At 34.1% G+C, this 21,610-nt stretch overlaps 1 protein-coding gene across 4 annotated transcripts in view; it reads right to left on the minus strand.

Annotated features, from left to right (window-relative positions):
* The window catches only part of IMMP2L (inner mitochondrial membrane peptidase subunit 2), a 479,540-nt gene that overhangs the window by 88,047 nt on the left and 369,883 nt on the right, over window positions 1-21,610 (minus strand). For all 4 annotated transcript variants that reach the window (XM_026868046.1, XM_026868045.1, XM_026868047.1 and 1 more), the window contains one exon: window positions 15,205-15,307. In XM_026868046.1, coding sequence (XP_026723847.1) covers window positions 15,205-15,307 — 103 coding nt within the window. The remainder of the gene's footprint in view (window positions 1-15,204; window positions 15,308-21,610) is intronic.

Consider the following 21,610-nt stretch of genomic DNA (forward strand, 5'->3'; position numbering starts at 1 on the left):
AATATATTTTTATATATATATATATATATATATATATATATGATAGAAAAATGCAATGTAAAATTCTTTTGAGTTTGCTCAATGTCATTATATCTTGTCACTAAAAGTCCACTTAATGTTGGAGTTTAATCTGCACTTTTACTGAAATTTCAAGATAATAGGAATACTGTGAAAAATAGGTAACTGTTGTCCAATTCCAAATTTAATGGAAAGCAAATCCTGAGTTTTCCTTTGGCTTCAGAGAAGACATGAAATCTAAAGCTACCAGTCATAAATGTTATGTAACACTTATTCTATGAAAAGTTTAAATTAGTCTCCAGAAAGCTGGCACCATTCCATTTTAAAGACATAATTTAATTCTTTATTTCAAAATCTATAAGCAGCATCTCTGTATTCTTTTTTCATATGAAACTTTGATAGTTTTAGTCCCTTATGAATCTCATTTTAAAATACATGCATTTAAATGCTGATTGGGACTTTCTCTAGAGAGCTAGGAAGAAAGGCTTTAAAGTGAAATTCTGACAGAAGAATAAACTTAATTTTTTTATTCCCAAGATAACTGAATCTCTTCCAGACATCACTAGTATCTGCTACTGCCTCGACTGGTAGACAGAACTATTTCTCCTTAGATTATACAGTTTTCTTGTCAGAAAAATCACCTAGCTGTTCTGACAAAAAAAAAGTCTCTGAAATCAAAACCCATTTTTATCAAATGTGTCAACGCTTTGTCTCACCTAAAGGTATTATACTATTGTTAGTTTTGTTTGTTTCTGCAGCAAGACACTATCAAGAGCACAAGATCATAATGATCAATAATGAAACCATCACGTGCTACAGAAGGCAACATAAGTCCTGTTGAGAAAGGAATATAATTTGAATTACATACAGATTTATAATGTTGATGTTTACTAAATTTATTTTACTTAGAAATTTGTCACTGAGTTGAAAGAATTTGTTCACTGTTTTTTTTACATGGTAAGTGTACTAGTTCTTTAATTATGCCTAATAAAGTCAAGTCAGATTTTCAACACATCAATCATCCCCTCTAAATCTTGGATTCTGTTAAAACAGTATGTCTGCTCTGACCTCACATATTTTGACAAGAAAAGAAAAAAATTCAGATTTGCAAAACTAGAAGAGATTGTACTTTCTTTCTGAGCTCATAAACAAAAGATAATTTATAACTGAACCTACCTGGAGGTAACTATACTCAAGGAATATTTACTATTTGTTTAATAATTACTTTATAACATATCATCTGTCTAGCCTATCTCAACTTTTCTGTCTCTGTAGAATTTATCACAGGAAAAGATTCAAAATTCCAATTATTTTCTGATTTTTTTTGGTGCTCTTTTCCTATGTAATCCTGGAAATATGTTAGATTTCTTCAGAGATCCAAGAAGATAGCCTCTTAAGAAACACAGATTTATGCTAGTAGGGCAAAAGCTAGCTGTAGAGGTTAAACTTGGCTTCACAGAATTTGTCTCTCAGGTTATATTTTCAAAATCCAGTGAGCTGTTTGGGCCAGAGCTCCTTTTGATGGATAAAACCCTAATAACTTGAGACATAGCAACAAGGGTAAAGCTAAGGTTACTGTACTGATCTAGTTCAGGTAGTGTGAGATTTACTAAAAAATCTGCAAGTCAGAGAGAATGTGAAGGCTTAGCTGGCAGTCGATAATTATTATTTTTTTTTCTCTGTGAAATCTGCAGCTTTTTGCTATATATAAGCAAACTATCGCAATGTGATGAAGAACTAAGATTTCACACACTTAAAGACAACAAGTGATAAATTGAAATGACATGGTTCTGTTGCTAGTTTACTGATGAAGTAATCCAAACACCTTTTTAGCTTTTGTTACTGTCAAATTAATTTGTGTAAAATGTGCCAGGAGAGAACTCTGAAAGCAAACCAGGGAAGATAGATATCCTATTATATTTTTCTTCATTTTTAGTGCATGACTTACTTAAGGCTGCTGCATTTCCTAAAACTTCAAACTAAAACACAGATGTGAAACAAGGCTTTCCATACAACCCACACTGCATGTAAATGCAAATATAAGCAATCAAGACAATTTTAAAAAAAAAAAAAAAACAAAAAACAGTTCAAACATGAGATGAATGTTACAACAGAAATGCAATGTTTGCTTCTGCTATTATGTGAACTGCACCTTATTCTACTTGATGAATTTACCTTAAAAAAAGATTTTTGATTTGGCATAAAGAATAATGTTAGAATCTTTCTTGAAATTAGTGCCTAGTTTTCTTAGGCACAGCAAAACTTTCCTAGCAACATGAATAAAATCTTTCTCTGGTACAACCAGGAAAAGAAATATAATTAATTCTGTATTTATGGGTATGTGAGAACTTCAGTTTATCAGTATCATCTTGGATGTCCTGGATGACTTCTTTGTCCTAACTCAAGCAGAAGAAAACAGAGAATGACACTGTGATAAAGACAATCCAGGAGAGTGAACGTAACATCAACTACTTAGTAAAGATGTCTGGGATATCAAAGGAACATTTTTCAGGTGTTAGTTTTCCATAAGAAAACCAGCCTTACAAGTCATAAATCCTGCACAAAGTTAAAGATATTCCCTAAAAGAGGACATATAGAAATACCTTGATAGGCCATTGGCAGCAGCATCTCTGAAAGAGAAAGGTAGCTTAAAAGCATAATGAAACAGCCCAGTCTGCTTTAGCTTACGTGCAGTAGAAAGTAGAAAAGTTTACTCTGGAACAAGTTTTCAAGGGAAGACTGAAGAGTACATAAGGAAATAAACATAAAATTTATGGTACACACTTTTTTGTCTGGTTCCTACAGACTCACTGAATATGTGAATAATGCTTTGCTCTGAAGACATGGCTTTTCAAACATTTGAATCAGTCCACCCCTAAACTCCTTATAGACAGTTAGCCAGCTGGCTATTATATGCCAAAAAGAATAACTGCATCCCAGAAATCCCATTCAAGAGCATTTAGATCACCAAGTATTTGAAGGTTATATATGGATATATCAAGTTCTTCATGACTGACAAATAAGTGTCATTAATGCATACTAATATTCAGACAGGTGTATATGCACAACAGAATGATAAAGATGGAGCTTAAAATTAATGCAGTGGCATAACAGATTTTGGAAATCTTGCTGGAATATTAAATGTATTATGAGCACATGGATCCTAGCTCTGAGCGCAGAGTCTGGGCAAGGGCTTAGTACCATTCCTCCTGAGGCTTGGACTGTGCTCAGCATGACAAGAAAGGTGACTTTGTACCTGGCAGACAAGATGTGTATTGCTAAGAACATAAAAAAGACCACTTTAAATTTAGGCTTGTTTCTGACTTACTAAAATTCATTTCTTGGATGAGAAGATTCTATTGTACAAACATACCTGGTTTGCACTGGTATGTGTTTAACTTAATGGTGCTAATAGTGTTGCTGACTTCAATGATACCAGTAATTCCTAGCACTCAGTAGTATAAGGAAAGAATGAACTATAAATTTTAAATAAACACATTTACCACTGCTGGTACTTGAAACTGAGATACTGTGACTTATGAAATATTTACAGGAGAACTCTTTCTAAGAGTATCTAACAGTAGATGGCATATAGAAAGATGCAAGACAGTCCTGAGTGGGGTCCAAAGTGACTATAAGACATTTTTTCCTAACTTGCATCTGTCGATGTAAGCATGAAGACTGCATTCTTCATTAGCATTTTTTGTCCTGTTCAATATAAATATTTGTCATTTAACATTTAATTGATTTGTAATACTACCAAACATTTGATGAATTCAGAATAAAATGGATATTTGAAAATTCATGCAAACAAAAATTCACTCTGATACTACAAACGTTTTAATAGCTATCAATAACTTGGAGGAGTAGATTTACGCCCTGCATTGACTCCATTCATTAAGTATAATCAGGGAACTAAGTATAATTAGGGAATGTTTTGAGTTGTGACCTTACACCTTACACCATTCACAAGTAAAATTCTGAGGGCTTCCAAAATTAGCTGACAATAAATAACAGCTGAAAATGTGTAAGAGCTAACAGGATATCTGAGACAGATCTTATGTATATGAAGCAGTTTCTTAAGTCCTGTATTACAGGACTTATCAGAACACAATACATATCCAAATAACAACAATATATTGAGCTTGGCAATAGGGAGTATCTTGTCTGATGCAGCTTGAGGATACAGAGAACACAGAGGCTGCAGCAGTCTCAGAACCTTGGGAGGAACATGTATATTTTCACTCCAAAGTACATGTCCATTTTCATACTATTCAGTCTGGAAGACTAACACAGACATTTCCATTTTACCCTATATGTAGAAACCTACATGAGCAGCATTTTGAAGAACATGTTTGAATTAATGGCCCATGGTTGTGATACCATTTAAAAAAAAAAAAAAAAAAAAAAAAAAAGAAAAAAGAAAGAAAAGAAGGATTCTGGAATGCCTCTATCTAATCAATAGAATTGTAAAAAAACCCAATAGGTAGAGCCATAACCTGCCATGCAGCAGTCATGGAGAATTTTGTAGGCAGTTACATCTTCTGATCCCTCTCCTTTTTCCATGTATTACACCTTGTTTTGGTCATAGGCTTCCCCTGGCTTTCATTAGATATGTCGTGTATATGGCCAAAATTCAATGTTGGATACCAGTTGCACATCTGTTACAGAGTAGTCCAAGAGTCTGTTATTTTGGCATCTAAATTATACAAATTCCATTTTTTAATAAGTTGCAAATTAAACCTAAATTTTAATTTGTATAATAGGAAAATATGTGAATATAATCAGGCTTAATACAGAATTAAAAATATCAAAATGCTAGCAAGTTAGGGTTTTTAGAGTTTCTGTTATTTCTTTCATGCATTTTTAGTGGGAAGAAGCTGAACTTCTGGCTTTAAAACTTCTGACTGGCTTAAGCACAAAAAAACCCTGAGTCCCACTAAGGTGATCCAAAAGTAAAATTGGAAAGGATTGCAGCTCTTCAGTTTCTTCTCTCAGCTGTGTACCAAGTCAAAGCTATATTCTACAAAAAATAACTCTGGCAACACTGACTAAAGATTTTAATAAGCTCTAACAATGTTCAATATTGCTTAAGTGCCACTTAACATACATTAATCCAACAGCTGTAATGCAGCGATTGCAGGGACTATGCTCTTAAGAAACACAATGGAGTGACTCTTTAAGATAATACCTGGTAACTCACTTTACCATCATAAAATACTGAAAGGGTGTGATTTTTATTTTTTTTTTTTTCTTATTTCTCTGGTGGATGCTGTACAGATTTTCGTTACTAAAATTGCATGACTTCCACCAGAACTGGAAATGTTATTTCATGGAACAGTAGATTTTCTTTCTTTCTTTCTTTCTTCCTCCATTTTTCTGATTATGGATCCATTATTGATCCAAGATCCATGCTTGTAAAGTGAAAATTACTCATCATCTTCAGATTCCTATCTTTGGTAGGAAAGAAATATCAGACCTTACTATCACATCATGTTAACTACTACCTTGGTTCCCTTCCAACCTCATATCAGTAACTGATATCTCACCAATATTAGGCTTACAAGTTAATATTTCCTAAAACTTGTAATCTGGTCTCCCAGTTTCAAGAAGATGTATTTCAAAGAAGAAAGGACAGCATTGGCATAATGTCCAATACATATACATTTCAGAACAGTATTCAATAAAACCATATTGGGATAGATGCACTGGGGAAAAAAAAAGCAATTTTTCAGTGAGAAAATGTGATATTGAGTTACAGATCTTGCAGCTTGCAGGCACTGTAATATATTGGTGGTGTTCAAAGGTTTACATAAGATTTGTCCTCATAACCATAGAAAGCTGCTGGTCACCTATTGGGAGATTTATGTTCTGCATCAAATGCAGATAAACATATTTTCAATAATTACATAAAACCAAATACTATAGTTTTATAAATGGTACATAAGTGCAAGTGGAAGAGGAAGTAGTATATACTAACAACACAGGAAGTACCATGGAGTTATTGTTCTTACATGCAGTTACTAATATCAGTTCTCGTATTATATATGACCCTTTTCTAAATCTCAAGGTTTACAAGAGAAAAATTAAAACAATTGTACTGGTTCCTAGATCTGACATTGAGTTGCAGTAGCTCCTAATGGAAAAAAACCATAAAATGTCAAACCCTAATAAAAGCTAATCTATAAGTGCCCAAATCCTCAGAGCAAGTAAATTAAAATAACTCTAACCAACCTTAATTGACATTGTCTCAAATAACGATCAAGGGGAAAAGAATATATTCTACAATTCATTTTGTAAACATATTTACTCTTCTGTTAGTTGTCATTATTCTTCTTAGCAAATATAACCTATTGTGGTACTTACCTCTCAATAATTATTTTTCTCTCCTGCAGTGAAAGTAAGAACAAATAACTTTTAAGATTCTGCTATCAATCTGAAAGTTCCTCTAGGCAACACCATGTTTATGTTCATCAGAAAACTATTTCTATACTTTTATAATTTGGTTTCTTTAAAAAAAAAAAAAAAAAGAAAAAAAACATAAATAAATCTGCCCATTCTGTGCTATTTTTATAAGAAAATATCCAGTTTCAAAAATGTATTGATGGCTTTGATAACAATCATGAATACAGTTATTGCTACAAAAAAATATGACTATTAAAATATTTAAGGTATTACTGAAGTAGTTATCCTAATGAACAGCTAAAATCAGTAAAATTATTCAGTTTAATCTGGGGTCCTTTACTTATTAAATTTTGTAAAATAAGAGAAAGGGAGTGAGAAAAGAAACAGAGTAAACAAAAAGGAGCAATATGAATCATTTAGTCCCTCGTCTTTAGTAAGAAGTTCTTGTAGACTTAAAAATATATATATACACAGACATTTGCAAGATCAGGTCTTAATGATTTAGCTGTAATTAAATATTTCTATTTCTTCCATAACACACCTACAGAATTTGAAGTGCTGCTTTAAAAAAAAAAAAAAAAAAAGGTGTCCTGTTAATATATTAATATAGTATTTGAGGAAAATCTTTCTTCTCTGTCTAGGCTGAACTTTAAACATGGCCAAGTTAGGAAGATTCATGCTACTAGTATACTTTCCATACTCTTCCTTTTAGAACAGAAGGAATATAGATGAAGGTTTGCAATAACCACTTGCACAATCTGAAATGAAATTTGATCCACTTTGTAATCCTAAGTAGCACTACAGTAGAGAAATTTACCAGTTTTCCACTCTTGTTAAACGTGGCTCTGCCAGTGTTAACACATAGGACAGTGAACTGACAAAATTTTGCTGTCCTATGTGTTACATAGGACAGTTTACTGACAAAATAAAAATTGTTTTGATGGTCGCACAGAATCCTATAGGTAGGAAGGGACATCTGGAGGTCATCCATTCCAACCTCCTACTCAGAACAGGGCCAACTCAGGTTGCTCAGGGCCATGTCCAGTCAGATTTTTTTACTGTCTCCAGGAATGGAGATCTTACAAACTTTCTGGGTAATGAATACATGGCATGATTTCTCCCATAATGAAAAAAAAAATATATTAGAAACTATCTTAATATCTGTTCAGAATTTCCCATGTTGTGACTGTGCCTATTGTCTCTTGTCCTACTACTCTTCATACCTGAGAAGAGTCTGGCCATGCCTTCCCTGTACACTGTACTGTAGCTGAGGAGAGTTGTGACCTCTCCTTGCAGCCTTCTCTGCTCACGGCTGAACCAGCCCTGTTCTCAAAGCCTTTCCTCTGCATCATGTGCTAGAGGTCCATTGTGGGGGCCTTTCATGGGTCTCATTCCTCTACATCATTACAACTCTTGTGCATGGAATCCCCAAAGCACAGTACTCCTGACTGCACATGCATCAAGTAGATGGAAAATGTCACTTCCCTCAAATAATTTATAGAATTATTGGTATTTCTATTAGTATTTATTGATCATATTCCAATAATGTTTTGCTCCTAAAATAAACAAACATACACTTGTAAATAAATAAATGTTCGTTGGTTTGGACATTTACTGTTGTATAAACATACATTTCTAACCTACTAATATGCTGTGCAATCATGTAAACAAGGTGCTACACTAAAGTAATATTATTTTAGGATTGGGAGATTTAATGAGATGTGCACATATTACACCAAAGGATTTATCTTATCCAAAAATGGAATCAGGTAGATAATTTCCTATACTTCTGCAAACTAAAATTTAGAACTTTTTAGTAATCAATGACTGAGCTTTGACAACGTTCCATGTCCAAAGAAGTGAAAATAGAAACAAAAACATTCAACAAAATTTTAAATGATGTCCTGGCAAATCTTAATATGAATGCCAGCATGAATCAAAATTCCCCACAGAGCTGAACCATAGAAAAGTCAACAAAGATTCCTTTGGTCTCATTTCCATTAAAACAAGTAATTTATGAGATCCTGTATAGAGAATATCATGCTATAAATTCTGCAGAGTCATTATTGAATATATGGGTATTTCAAGCTGTAACTTCTGAGAAATAGAATTGTAAGGAAAGTGAAGACGTATAAACGATTAAGAAAATTATTATATTTGAATACAGAGCTGTTCAAACTATTTAATTACAAATGATGATATGAATCTGACAGATCATTTCTTCTAATATTTAATTAAATCAAGCTAACATCCCCCCCCCCCCGGTTTATTTCAATGTAAGTCACATCAAAAACAGGTTTAGGCTGATCAGCCTACCATTCTTTCCAATGTGGTTGGAAAATCCTTTAAAAGTACTTGTATTCACAAATACTCACCAAATATTTGGATTAATAATTCATTGTGCTTGAGTTTATAAATCCTGTTCCATTAGCAGGATGACTAAAGCTTTATTAATGCTAAATAACAGTAACACTTCCAAGTGCACTAATAGGGAAAATTAACTAGAATATGTAAAATGTTTAAGATTTGACATAACTAAGACAAATCCCAAAACTTTCTGCTACTCACAAGTCCTCATGTGTGTTCCATTGCTAAGAAACAGAATAGATTTAATTGAAAGCTTTTAGTCACATGATGATAGCCAGGCTGCTTGAAAGATTAATTTTTATGCATTGGTTCAGGCTACAGTCAGGCTAAACATTTTACTTGCCAAGAGAATTAGGACAGCCATAGAGGGCTTTTTATTCCTTATACTGCAAATTCAGTTAGTCATGATAATTTAATGGACAGTGAGGCCACAAAATCTTATCAAGGCTTCCCTTCAGCAGCTCCTGAAGTATTGTCATTCTCAACAGAGAAGCCACCATCCCAATTTGCATCTCACATATAATATTCTCTCAAAAGGGACAAGCACATTTACCCTTCGAGGTTTATTTATCATCAGTCATAACACATAATGTCTTGTCCGTTTTATTCATCATAGACTTTTACAAGTTCAAGCAGTGCATGCATGCTATCTACTACTGTTAACTTCATGTGCCATATGGAAAGACTTTTTTTTTGGTTGTAAAAAAATGTACCTATTTGATTTTTGCCAGTAGTCAGGGATAAATATTATGGAATGCCATTGATTGCATATTTGCATTACATATCCTGTTTAAACACAGCTTTATTTCTTCTTTAATACCCAAGAGAAAAAGTAGAAAAGTCACTGATCCCATAAGAGTCATGCTACTCTCCAAGGCTACATTTATACAGCAAAGTGAAGGTGAAAGCACTGGTCACAGTGATAGCAAAAAGAAAGCAGAAGAAGCTGCAACATCAGCTAGAAAACTGATGCAGATAAGTCCTCAGTAGGTCATTCCCTGCCTTCACTGACTACCATCACTGTTATCCTCACCTATGTTAACTTTATGAGCGTAAGCACGGATAGGTGTTTACTTGCTAAAATCACACTTTTGTTTGATAATGCTTGACTATCTCCTCTTGACTTAAGTCTAAACCAAGAAAAATAGGTTTTGGGACCCTGCTTTTGAAACTGTTTGTCATAAGCGTCTCTGAATGGCTGGTTGGAGTATGGGGACACAAATAGGGTCACCGGATATTCTGAGACCTGGAAGAATTCTGTGTGGGAAGAGTGTGCCCTGCCTACACACCCTACTGCACAATTTACCATGGTGCTGTTTAGCACACTTCTGTGAGCTGTTAAATTCCCACCTTTTGCCTCAGAAGCTGCTCCATTTCAGGGGGATATGTGATTCTTGCACTAGTTTATAGCTCCTAAATGAAAGCTTCAGCAGATGGCAAGATCATCACCAAGATGATGTGCACTTTTAGGACATGTGGCACTTGTTTGCTATTATGTAAGTAATCCAGAGCTGTGGGAAGATGTCTGCTTCTTCCTTCAACTGTCCTCTGTACCTCTCTTAGAAGAAGACAGAGCATAGGAAGCAGGGCTATTCTCACAGGCTGCAGACCTCTTAGTTCAAATATTTCCTTTACCAGCAGCCACACACTGTACTTCACTAAAAGTGTCTTATTTCAGTTCACCTTACTGTCCAATGAATTTTCATATTTTCTGTTTTGACTACTTGTATTCACTAACAATAGTCAAAACAGAAAGAAATACTGGATCAGTTTAAGAAAATAATTATAACAGGCTACAGTCCATTACTCTTATTAACTGAATTTGCCCATTGAGGGTTAACAGTTAAACCATTTCTGTTTTATATCTGGAAGAGATGACGATAGCCTTTGAAAAGAAAATTCAAATAACTGACAAACTCACCATATTCACTTATTTTGAATGTTATTCTAGTCTACAGAGTTTTCTAGTCACAGCCTACAGGTTTGTGCTCCTCAAAGAAAAAATAGTTAAACAGACAGGAATGTTTTTCAGAGAATTTATTGCATGAACTTACAGTGCAGAACTGCTTATATGGACAATCATAAAAACGACCTCTACAGTAATGCTGACTAAATGCAATTTACTCATTTGAAGTGTATGAATGTAAAGCTTCTGTTTAAACAAAAAGCCAGGCTCAGGTTCAATGGGATTTAGTTCTGAGAGCAAACACGTTAAAAGATGGATGTATTTTAGTAAAAGGACTAGGATAAGGACCTGGCTGAGCCAAGAAGATGTTTTATGACAAGGTAGTCAACCTACCTGTGTCTGAGGTTTCCCAGGAAGATAAGGAGGATAATAGCCTTTTTGCCCTTACACTGGATTGTGAAGCTTAACTCATAAAGAGCCTTATCCAAAACCATTAAAGCCGGTAGAAATCGCTTTGACTTTAATGAGCTTTTGTTCAGGTCCTTTACAAGACAGCTGAAAGACTGCCATTGACTTCAACTTCTAATTTTATAAATCTCTTTCATATCTTCAGCTTGGAGGCATTTGGAAACATGGAAAAGTATTAACAAGGATATTATATTTACCAGAGAATTCCCCATAAGATAAAATTGAACTTTTTTATTATTCTGAGTGTGCTATTTACTGCATGTGTGTATATTCAGGAATATATATATATATATATATATGTATGTATGTATCAGTTATTGTATGCACTTATTAATAACTTTTCTCAGATAGCATTACATGTTGGTTGCATAACAACCTCTGCCCTGCTGGATGCCAACTCTACACATTTAATCTGGACAAAGTACAGTTTACAATGACTTGTCCCTTGATTTATAGCCAGTGACAGATCCAGAATATAAATTGTCACTTTGTTTTTATGTTAGTATTATCCTGGCTGTGCAAGCAAAGAGATTAAGTGATCTGGCATAAAGTTAACCCTTTAAAATCTTTAAGAAATTTGAAGCAGTAGAGGACTTTAATACCTGATCAATTCTTCACAATTTGTCTCCTGCATTTCTGACCTAAGAAAGCAGAAGCACTGCCAGGAACAGTAATGTTATATTTCCTATGCTGTCGAAGTACAACCTCATAGTAAAAAGGCTCCCTAAAACAGGAAAACTACCAGAACTGAAAACAAGAAGGACAAACTTTAAAAAGTGGTACCATAATTATATAAGCTGTTCATTATTACATTCCTGTAGTATGCCATTTAAGGAATGCTAAGCTAATATCATAAAAGCTCGACTTCATTCTATAAGAATTTGAAAACAGTAACAGCCAATTGAGTAGAAATATCTGTTCTAGTTCAGGTAATTGAAATAAATTTCCAGAGATATATATATCTTATCCCGTTAAATAATAGTAAAAAGATGCAAGTTCTCTGAATATTTATTGGCTTTTATTCAAAACAGCTATTTTCAGCATTATGAACGACTGACATGACATATTTCCAAACCTGAAACAGTAGTATCAAAGCAATACTATTATATAACAGCTGCCATTCTGTATTACACAAAGCATTCTTTTTTTAAATATAACCTACAATAACCATGCACGATTTAATTTACTCCAATATTCTGGAAGGGTAATTAATATTTAAGTTTTAATCATATAGAAAGTTAACAGCATTTCTAATTCAGCACTACCCACAGATGTCCTGTTATTTTTGTAATATCAGTTAAGGTATTAATTTTATTCGAAGACACAACTGAGCAGAAAGGAAATTTTAGACTTCTACAAATCTTAGTTAAAACATTTTAATTTTATTTACACACTTCAGGAAAATGCCTTTCTATGCCTTAACATTCCAATTTTAGTCCTATAAAAACCATGCAATAACAAGAAATATAATTTACTTGATAATGTTTTTATGAACTAAGTAAAGATAATTTTATCTGCCAAGGTTTTACATTTTATAAATTCATTTCTCTCCAAAGGTGCATCTAATTTAGAATTTGATCAGTATCAAGGTTTTTGCTTTATCAACCTAACCTATTAGGCCATTACACATATTGCTATTCTCCAAGAGAAAAAAATTATTCTAACATCTGTTCTCAGTCTGGTTTTCCATAATTTCCTTTTATGCCCCATGTAACTCATTAAGCTCATCTACAAAACATTACTCTGTCTATGGTATATGCGCCCTTCCACTATAAGACTGCATGAAAATTGAAAAAATTGTAACCTACAACATAATCCACTTTAAAAATACGTTATTTTTACTAAATCTTTTGATCCAATAAAATATATCTGAATTTGCAAGTCAGAATTGTGACACAAGTGTCATTTAACCTAATCTCTTAAGGGACCTATATGCTAACTGAGAAAAATGGGTTCATGTCTTACCATTGTGCAGTCTGTTCCTTGTGACTGCTTCAGTGTTATGAGACAAAAACTGTTTAAGAAGTACATACCTTCTGAACATTTAGAAGAGAGTGATTTTAATATTTTAATTCACTTGTGCAAGTGATCTCCAGAGTACAGCAGACAAGGGGGTAGAAAATGCCCCAGTAACCTAAAATCTAACATGTGTAGAATGAAAAGGAACCTGGAGTCCAATGTGTCCTAAATACATTTTCCGTTTTCTTCTACAGATTAAAATTTTCTATATCTTATTACTCTCAAGCTAGTTTCCAACCCTATGATCTCTTCTGCCCCCTTTTTCCTGCATTCAACAATTGCTGCTCTAATTTAATTTCAGACGAAAATACTTATTTACAACTGACTTGCCCATAAGGTATTCATCAACACAACACAAAGGCCATTTTTCCTGCAGAAAGCTAAAGTATTCACTGTCAAAAACCATCTTACTAGCTCTTGAAAAGTGTCACTGCTGTAAGAAAAGTGACATATTATCTGATGTTAGCTAGCAGCTGATGACTGATGTAAGGTCAAAGTCTAGTCAAGGCGATTTTCTAATATTTATAAACATCAGTGAATTGAGAAAAAATCTGAGGGTATTTAGGTTTACCCCAACATGCTATCTTGCATGAAAGGTGCATGGTGCCTACCTTGAGGATTTTACCTTGCATTAATTTCTGTGTGAGCGGCTGTAAATCTGAAACCAATGCCCAGATAGAGATTCCTTATGCTCTGACTTTACATTGGCAATATATTTGTAAGTGAAAAGAAGATTAGTGGTTTTATGACTAAGATTTATGTTGGGAACGGAGAATGAGACAGAAAAGGAGAAGCCTACTCAGGGAGGAAAGGCATACCTTCATGGTGTAGACTGAATTAAACCCTGCAGGAAAGAACCTCTAAAACTAGTTGTTAGCAATCTTAGAAGATAGTAGAAGGAAAATAATAATGAAAAATAGCAAGAAATATCAGCACAAAAAACCCCAAGACAAACCAAAATAGAGGCAATAGCATCACACACTCCAAACCAGGCAGTAGGCCTTTATTGATTTTCTTCCTGAGAACAAATTATTTCAAGCTAATAATTGGGCTACACTTCCAGAAGTCAGACAAACTTATAAGGTCCTTGCTGTCATTAATTCAGTCTGAGTCAGTGAGGTGATTTCTGTATGAAATAGGTATGAAATGCATAAGAGTGGAAAAATCCAGCCTTGACAACTTGCCTGTGACAACCAGTGGCTTTTTATAATATCAGAAGAGCATTTTCTCTTAAAGATACATGTCAAAAACCTGCATTTGGAATAGGACAAAAAGGATTTGTATTTCCACAGCAGGATGCACAGTTTATGCAACTATTTCCTGCATGCTAGATTGAGTTAAAACAAGAACAGCAATCTACACAAAGTGTAACAAAACCAAAACCAAACCAAAACTAGAGTGCAGAGAAAGCATTTACTGTCTTCCTGATGAACAGAGGCATATCGCTACCAGTTAAGAAACAGATTTTTCAGGTTATATTTTGTCTTTATTCAATATGAACATGGCCCTATACAAAGAAAATGTAAATATTTATTTTGGGGAAAGTTCTTAAAATCTCTACCATTGTTCACAGACCAATTTAACAGTCAACGCTTACTAAGCACAGTTAACATCTCCTAATTTTTTATCCCAGCACTGGTGCAAAAGCCAGGCTGAGCTCCTGGGAGGAAGCCATTCCAAATTACATCAGCTGGCAACACATCCTCAGGGAGCATCTGTGAGCTACAGGGAGTTGGCTCGCCCTCTGGCTACTCCTCCAGTACATCCCTCCAAATTTAAAATGTCTACCGCTTTTCCTTCCATGTGGGGGAATTAAAAGGAGCCTTTATTCTTTTTATAACAGTTAAGAGCAAACTCAATCTCCATTGACCAAGACATTTTATGAAGTCTAATAATTCTCACAAAAATAATAAAAATACAATCACAATCAATTCATACTTGCTGTATTGCACAAATGACCCAGGAGACACGTAATGCTTTTCAGTTGCAAAGTGTAAATGATATGCAGAGAATTGACTTACCGGGCCAAAAGCATTGCTGTCAAAGCTGTGTCCATGGTGATCACCTTCCACCCAAATATGCCCATGTGGAACTTTTACATACTTCTTTTTGTATCCAATGGTTCTAAAAAGAATTGCATAAAAAAATCAGGCTAATCAGTTAAAAAGAAAAGTTTACAATGCTTTGTTAGGAAAATGCACATATTTATGGTTTTGGAACTTCACCTTGCACACCATCCAACACTTGCTTAAAAAAATCTGTGCTGAAGTCCTTTAGACTTCAAGAGTGCTACTCAAATCAAAAAACTTTAAAAGTTTGTATGATCTAGTTGCACTATCAGGGCCTGTTTACTATGTTGTTTTGGCAGAAATCACATCACAACAGAGAACAAAACTTTTCAGTTAAATATAATTAAGGGATTCTTTTTTCTGTATGTAGTAACAATTCTTTGAACCATCAGATTTTATCTCAGGTGAATGACAGTGGACACATGTTGCAGTCACATAAAGATATTGTATTGAGAATGCTTTTCTTCTAGGGTAGCATTAGTTCCTCAGCAAAATTAGTCTGGCATATCTAAACTGGCCTCAGATTCAGAGCTTGGATTCCTGTGATGTTTGTGTCCTGGGGGCAGGATTTCTTCATCTGTAACAAGCTAAACAGGATGAACTTTAAGGGAACCTCTAAGAGAAGGCCAAGTGTTGGAAAAAAAAAAAAAAAAAAAAAAAAGATATTGATGGTTTTGATGATTCAAGCAATTCTCCACAGAAATTCATACTGAAGCAGTTCCTTAGCATGACAAACTAGAAAGGAGTCCTAAAGCTGCAGTGCAGAGTATGCAAAATTCCTGTATTTAGTTCCCAAGTAGCTGCCATTTCCACAATTCTAGTCTGCCTTCTACAATTCACTTCTGCTTTCTTTCAGATGAAATTTGTTATTCTGAAATCATTCATGCAGAGAAGTGATTTTATCATGCACACCGAATTATTACCATGATGAAGCATTGACAGAGGGGACTATGGATAGTGATATCTCTTATTTTGTTTTGTATACCCAAGTCTGTCCATAGAGAGAAACAGACTTTTGATCTAGCTTGTTGCCTCCAGCTGCTCATCACTGTTCACTGTCTGGAAGATATGCTCCCAAAGCAGGAAGCAGAAGGAGCACACTCTAAAGAAAATCAACTGAAGAGAGAAAATCACCTTCACCAGGAGATTCAGCTGAACTGTGCAACAGCACTGATCATGGATGTCCACAAATCAAAATGGGAAAACTGGTTTTGGTGAGGTTTGTTTAGCTTTGGGGGGTGTGAGGATGTTATAAGGGAAAGCTAATTAAGAACATGGAGACCATGACATTTTAGATGAATAAGGAATCCTCAAAAGTTCATTTTATTAACTTTGACATTATTAGTCAAATAAAATTAGTAATTATTTACTTTACAAGTCACAAAATCCAACCAGTGCTTTTTCAGACAGCTTTTTCTGGCAGCTAAAGGATGAGCATGCCAGAACTATAGTCTAATGGAAGTTCTACCCGAACTTTCATTGGGAGCTGAAAAAAACAATAGCTTATTTGCATAAAAAAAAGACTCTGATTTTCATTTTTCTTTAGAACAGATTAATATTACATAGTATTCAAGACTGAGTTTCTAAACCATTCAAAACAAAAAGGCACAACTGTTCTGAGATCGTAAATATATGATTTCTCAAACACAAGTAGTTCTGTAATGATTTAATTATGCTAAAAGAGCAATTTATTACTGTGCAATTCCTTCGGTGGTGGTTTTTTTTTTTAATAAATATGACATACAGTCTGAACAATAAAATTATTTATGTTTTGAGATTCCATAATGTTTTGTGCCAATGATAATTTATTTTTTAAAGTACCTTATGAGACTATATTTTGCTAGAAACATGATTTAAGATATAGGTTGAGGGAAGCTGGCCATTAATTCTGTTCTCTCTGATCAGATAATTTGAAAATTATTCAATTAATATCTTCCACCAGTGATAAAGGCAAACAATAGCTCAAAAAATATTTAATTTTCCTTCCATTCATCTTCCTGAATATAGAAGAATAGATTGTGATAAAGTTTTGTACCTTTACAGACTTCATGTACAAGACTGAATTTCACCCAGAAGGGAGAAAGGATTTGAAAATTAATTCTGCTGGCATGTTTACCTCAAAAATGTCAGGAAAATAATTTGGCAAATGCCAGTCAGTGACTCCATCTCAGACTGGACACAGTCTTCTACCCCAAATAATCTCCATCCTTTATTATGATTAAGAAATCACTAACAGGAAGGGGGAAAAAAAAAAAAAACAACAAACAACAAACAAACAAAAACAACAACAGCCAAAAAAACCCCCACAAAAAAACAACCAGCTTTTGCAATAAGTACTTGGAAACAAAATAGAAAGAATTTCATCTGCATGGATAGGTCTTGCAGAGGTTTGCAAAGACCCTGTGAAAATAGAAAGGCTTAACACAGGTGTATAGTGCATTCTTTAAGTCCTAAGGCAAAAAGAAAAAGATTACAGAGTGCAGTAATTATCACTGGTTGTTTTTATTATTTCTACAACAATGGAAAATACATATTTTGTTTTCTTCTCTTGAAATAACCATCATAAACCAGAAAAATGTGATACAATTATGCAAAAATAAGGTGTCTTACAGTGATTAAAGAGGAATTATGTATAAATTGTCATATTGAAATAAGCAGATGATTGTACACAAGAAGTTTTGACTTAGAGGAAATAGAATTAAAATTGATGATGTTAATAAATGTATTAAGGGAATAGGGGAGAAAAAAGAAATGGAAAAGATACAGAAGCAGCAGTTCTAATTATCTACTTTAGTAGATAGGACTGATACTGCATGGTTAAATCTCTCTATAAGCTCAGCAGATAAATGTAAAACCTTGTGCCATTTCATGTATGGGGTATATAAATCATCAGATTTTTTCCCACATCTAGGTTCAATAGAAAAAAATTCAAGATAGATCATAAACAATAAGTACCTGTATACCTGTGAACTAAAGAGAGGCAAGAAATTCTATTTTCCTAAGACAATTCCTTCAAAATGTTACTGTAGCATTTGCATAGGGCAGTTATCTAGGGACTTCATATCCACTTCAGGGATCCTCCTGCAAAAAGTTCTGTGGACACAGGTGAAATCTGAAAACAAAGTTCTACTTGATGTTTTCACTGCATGAATTAGTAATGAACTGTGGCAATAAGCTCATGTTACAGTAAATTGGATCATCCATTACTTAATATTGGTTTTAATTTTCAAGATAATTTCATTGTTGCATTACTCCACAACAGATCAATAAACCATTCATGCAAGCAAACCAGGCTTCAGAAAGCCATATTCGGTTAATGACAGTAGGCTATATTTAATTACCTTTGCAAAGACTATGTTGACTTTTTTAAGAACAAAACCCCCCAAACTTGTAGTTTCCTCTCCTACGAAGAGAGCACAAATTGTCTCATAACCAAAATTAGTAACACTGTCCCTCTCTCACATGAATTTTGCAGAAACTAAACACTTTAATCTCTGGCTCTCTGACTTTTTTTGAGTTTTATTTCTCTTTTTGTTATCTTCCTTTTCATTAATACTACTACTACTATTTATTTTAGTTTAGTGATTAAACCATTCTTATCTCAACCCATGAGTTTTACTTTTTCCTTCACGATTCTCCTCATCCCATTGTGGGGGTAGCAGAGAGGAGTGAGTGAGTGGCTGTATGGCGCTTAGTTGCCAGCTGAGTTTAAACCCTGAAAACTAGCTAACTATTTTAGCTAGACATGCTGTAAGTAAACTATTACCCACCTTTTGATGGAATCCTACTACGCCAAATTACTAATACAAATTGTACTACATTTTTGAGAAGTGTTGACTCAACCCTTTTTCTTAAGGATAGCTTTGCAGACAACTGCCATCCACTTTTGAGGTTTAGGACCATGTAAATGTATAATGATCAATAGTTCTATAAGAAATTAATACAATTTAAAGTGAAAAATTCCTGAAATACTGCTAGCACTCTTCAAAACCACCACCAACAAAACCTAAAATCCTCAAGCCAAATATCAATTAAAAGCACAATTAGGTCATCAGGAATTTTACAATAACTCCTTCTGGGAGGCCTTTGCTACAAAAGAAATGCATTCAATAATGTACCATATATTTTGAAAGTAATGCAAAAAACCTATTTTTCTTAGTTGAGTATTCTTAGTCTCATTTTTCTGACTTTGCCTGTAATCATGACCTCTTTGTTAGATCTCACACATGAAGTATTTAATTAAATTTAGAAGACATCTGAATGAATTCTTAGGAGAACAATTGGTGTAACTAATAATTAACTTAGAATTTGTTAATTTCATATCCAGTTCATTAGCATGAGTTATAATTAATGAACATCTTTTAAATTTCAGAAAGCCTCTACTAATATAGGACTGGTCTTTCACTATCTAAACCTACTATCTTTGAAGTAAAAATAAAGACAAACTATTTAAGACCTCATACATTTCCCATTTTAAAGATTTGCTTCAGGAATAGCATAGGCAAAGACATTAAAATACCCAGATCTTTATACATAGTATTCAAGCATCTGTTAAAAACCATAATGGTGTATGCCAGAAAATATTTCAGGTTTTAACAAAGTCTTTGACAGGTTATTAATAACCACCTATGCTACTGTTGCTCAAACTGGAGTTAAACTCTCACTGGCTTAAGAACAGAGCCTACACAAGTTGTAGTAATTTTCTTGATCAGAATGTAATGGAATTACATTTATCTTTTTAGTCATTTTTACAGAAGTTGGTCTGAAATTCAGATTTTTTTTTTCTTACATCTGAGGTACATTTTGAACCTTTGCAAAGGTTTTTTTCTCCATGATTTAATAGTTAACAGATGTACTTATATCTATCCTTGGCTGAGAAATCATTTCAATCTTGACAGTCAAAAATGAGCTCTATATGGTATTCTAACCACCTGCCCACAAGCAGGAAAAATCTGCTTTTTTAGGATGTGGTACCAATGCCAAAGCAAGCAACTTGGCTCAGCTAAGCTGGATGAGGAATGGTTGCCTTCAGTTTGATTTCACTTTGAGAGATCAGAAAGTCTCAGCAATCTGCACACCTTTGGGTGTCATCTGAAAAGGGACACTGTAGATAATTTCCTCTGCTTGCACAGGAGATAATAAAAAAATACAAACTCTTCTGTAAAACAGGTAGTATCTATCATACTTAAGAGCAACTTTTTCTGAACAATATAAATTGCTGTACATGGAAGTTTTCGACATACATCCATCTTCATCAAATTCCCAGCATGAAAAAAGTAGTAAGATATTCAATTTCAGGTGACACCCAGATTCTAAGACATGAACCTTATTGTAATATATCATGGAAATTGTATTAGTTGCACCACGGGGAATCTTCCACATGACACTAAACACCTTCCAGCCCCAAAGAAATCTCCTTTTTCTCTTCCAACACACACATACAGCCATCTGTGTCTTTTTACGTTAACCCTTCCCTATAATATAGAATAATATATATAATATATATTATATTCCTTTGACCACAAGCTGTTATTTAATTCATCTTCTTTCAGAAGACAGGGTTATGTATGTGAAGCCATTAAGCATTTTTCTGAAGGCCAGGTTAATAAACTTTGAATGAGAGTATGTCAATAGGTTAGGAAATATTCTCTGATTGTGTGTAGCTATTAACTTTTCCCTCAGAGCTGAAAAGTGTTTTCCTTAAAAGCTGCAGACCAGTCATTTATTGAGAGGCCTGACTTTAAAATGGGCATCCAAGCTGAGAAACTGGGAAAGTGCTGGAGGAGACCTCATGCTTGGGATACTGCTTCTGGAGCATTATCAGATCTGATATACTGAAGAAGGAAACACAAAGAAGACACACCAGAATGACAGAACTGACAGAATCTGAAACAAGAGACTCCAATTCAGTGAGATTAGGAGTAGCCATTAAGGAGGTAGAGATTTCCTTTGCCTTGGGCAAATTGTCGGTTTCACTGTTTGCAATGAAAGATTTTGAAATTTCAGGAAAAATGAAGACTGGTTTCCTCATTTGGAAATATTATAAAAACACAACCTTTTGCAATAAGTTAATCAGTTAAAGCAAGAAAGATGCCAAACTGCAAATGGGATCTCTATTTTTTCCAGCTGGAGCATTCCTACTAAAGCGATGCACCAGTGCAGGTTCTAATGACACAGCAGTGCTAAGAATATGTAGAAATATATTGAAAGTACAGGAGATGTCTGTAGCTCTGTTTTATTAATTAGATAATTTCTCATAAAGCAAGCATGTCATTCTAAACAAAATAATTAATTAGCCATTACTTGCTTCACCAGCTTCTTCAAAGTAGCAGTTAATCACTTTCAAAACATACAGTAT

Source organism: Athene cunicularia, assembly GCF_003259725.1.
Source record: "Athene cunicularia isolate RWA chromosome 1 unlocalized genomic scaffold, athCun1 chr1_part2, whole genome shotgun sequence".
Classification (NCBI taxonomy): Eukaryota; Metazoa; Chordata; class Aves; order Strigiformes; family Strigidae; genus Athene; species Athene cunicularia.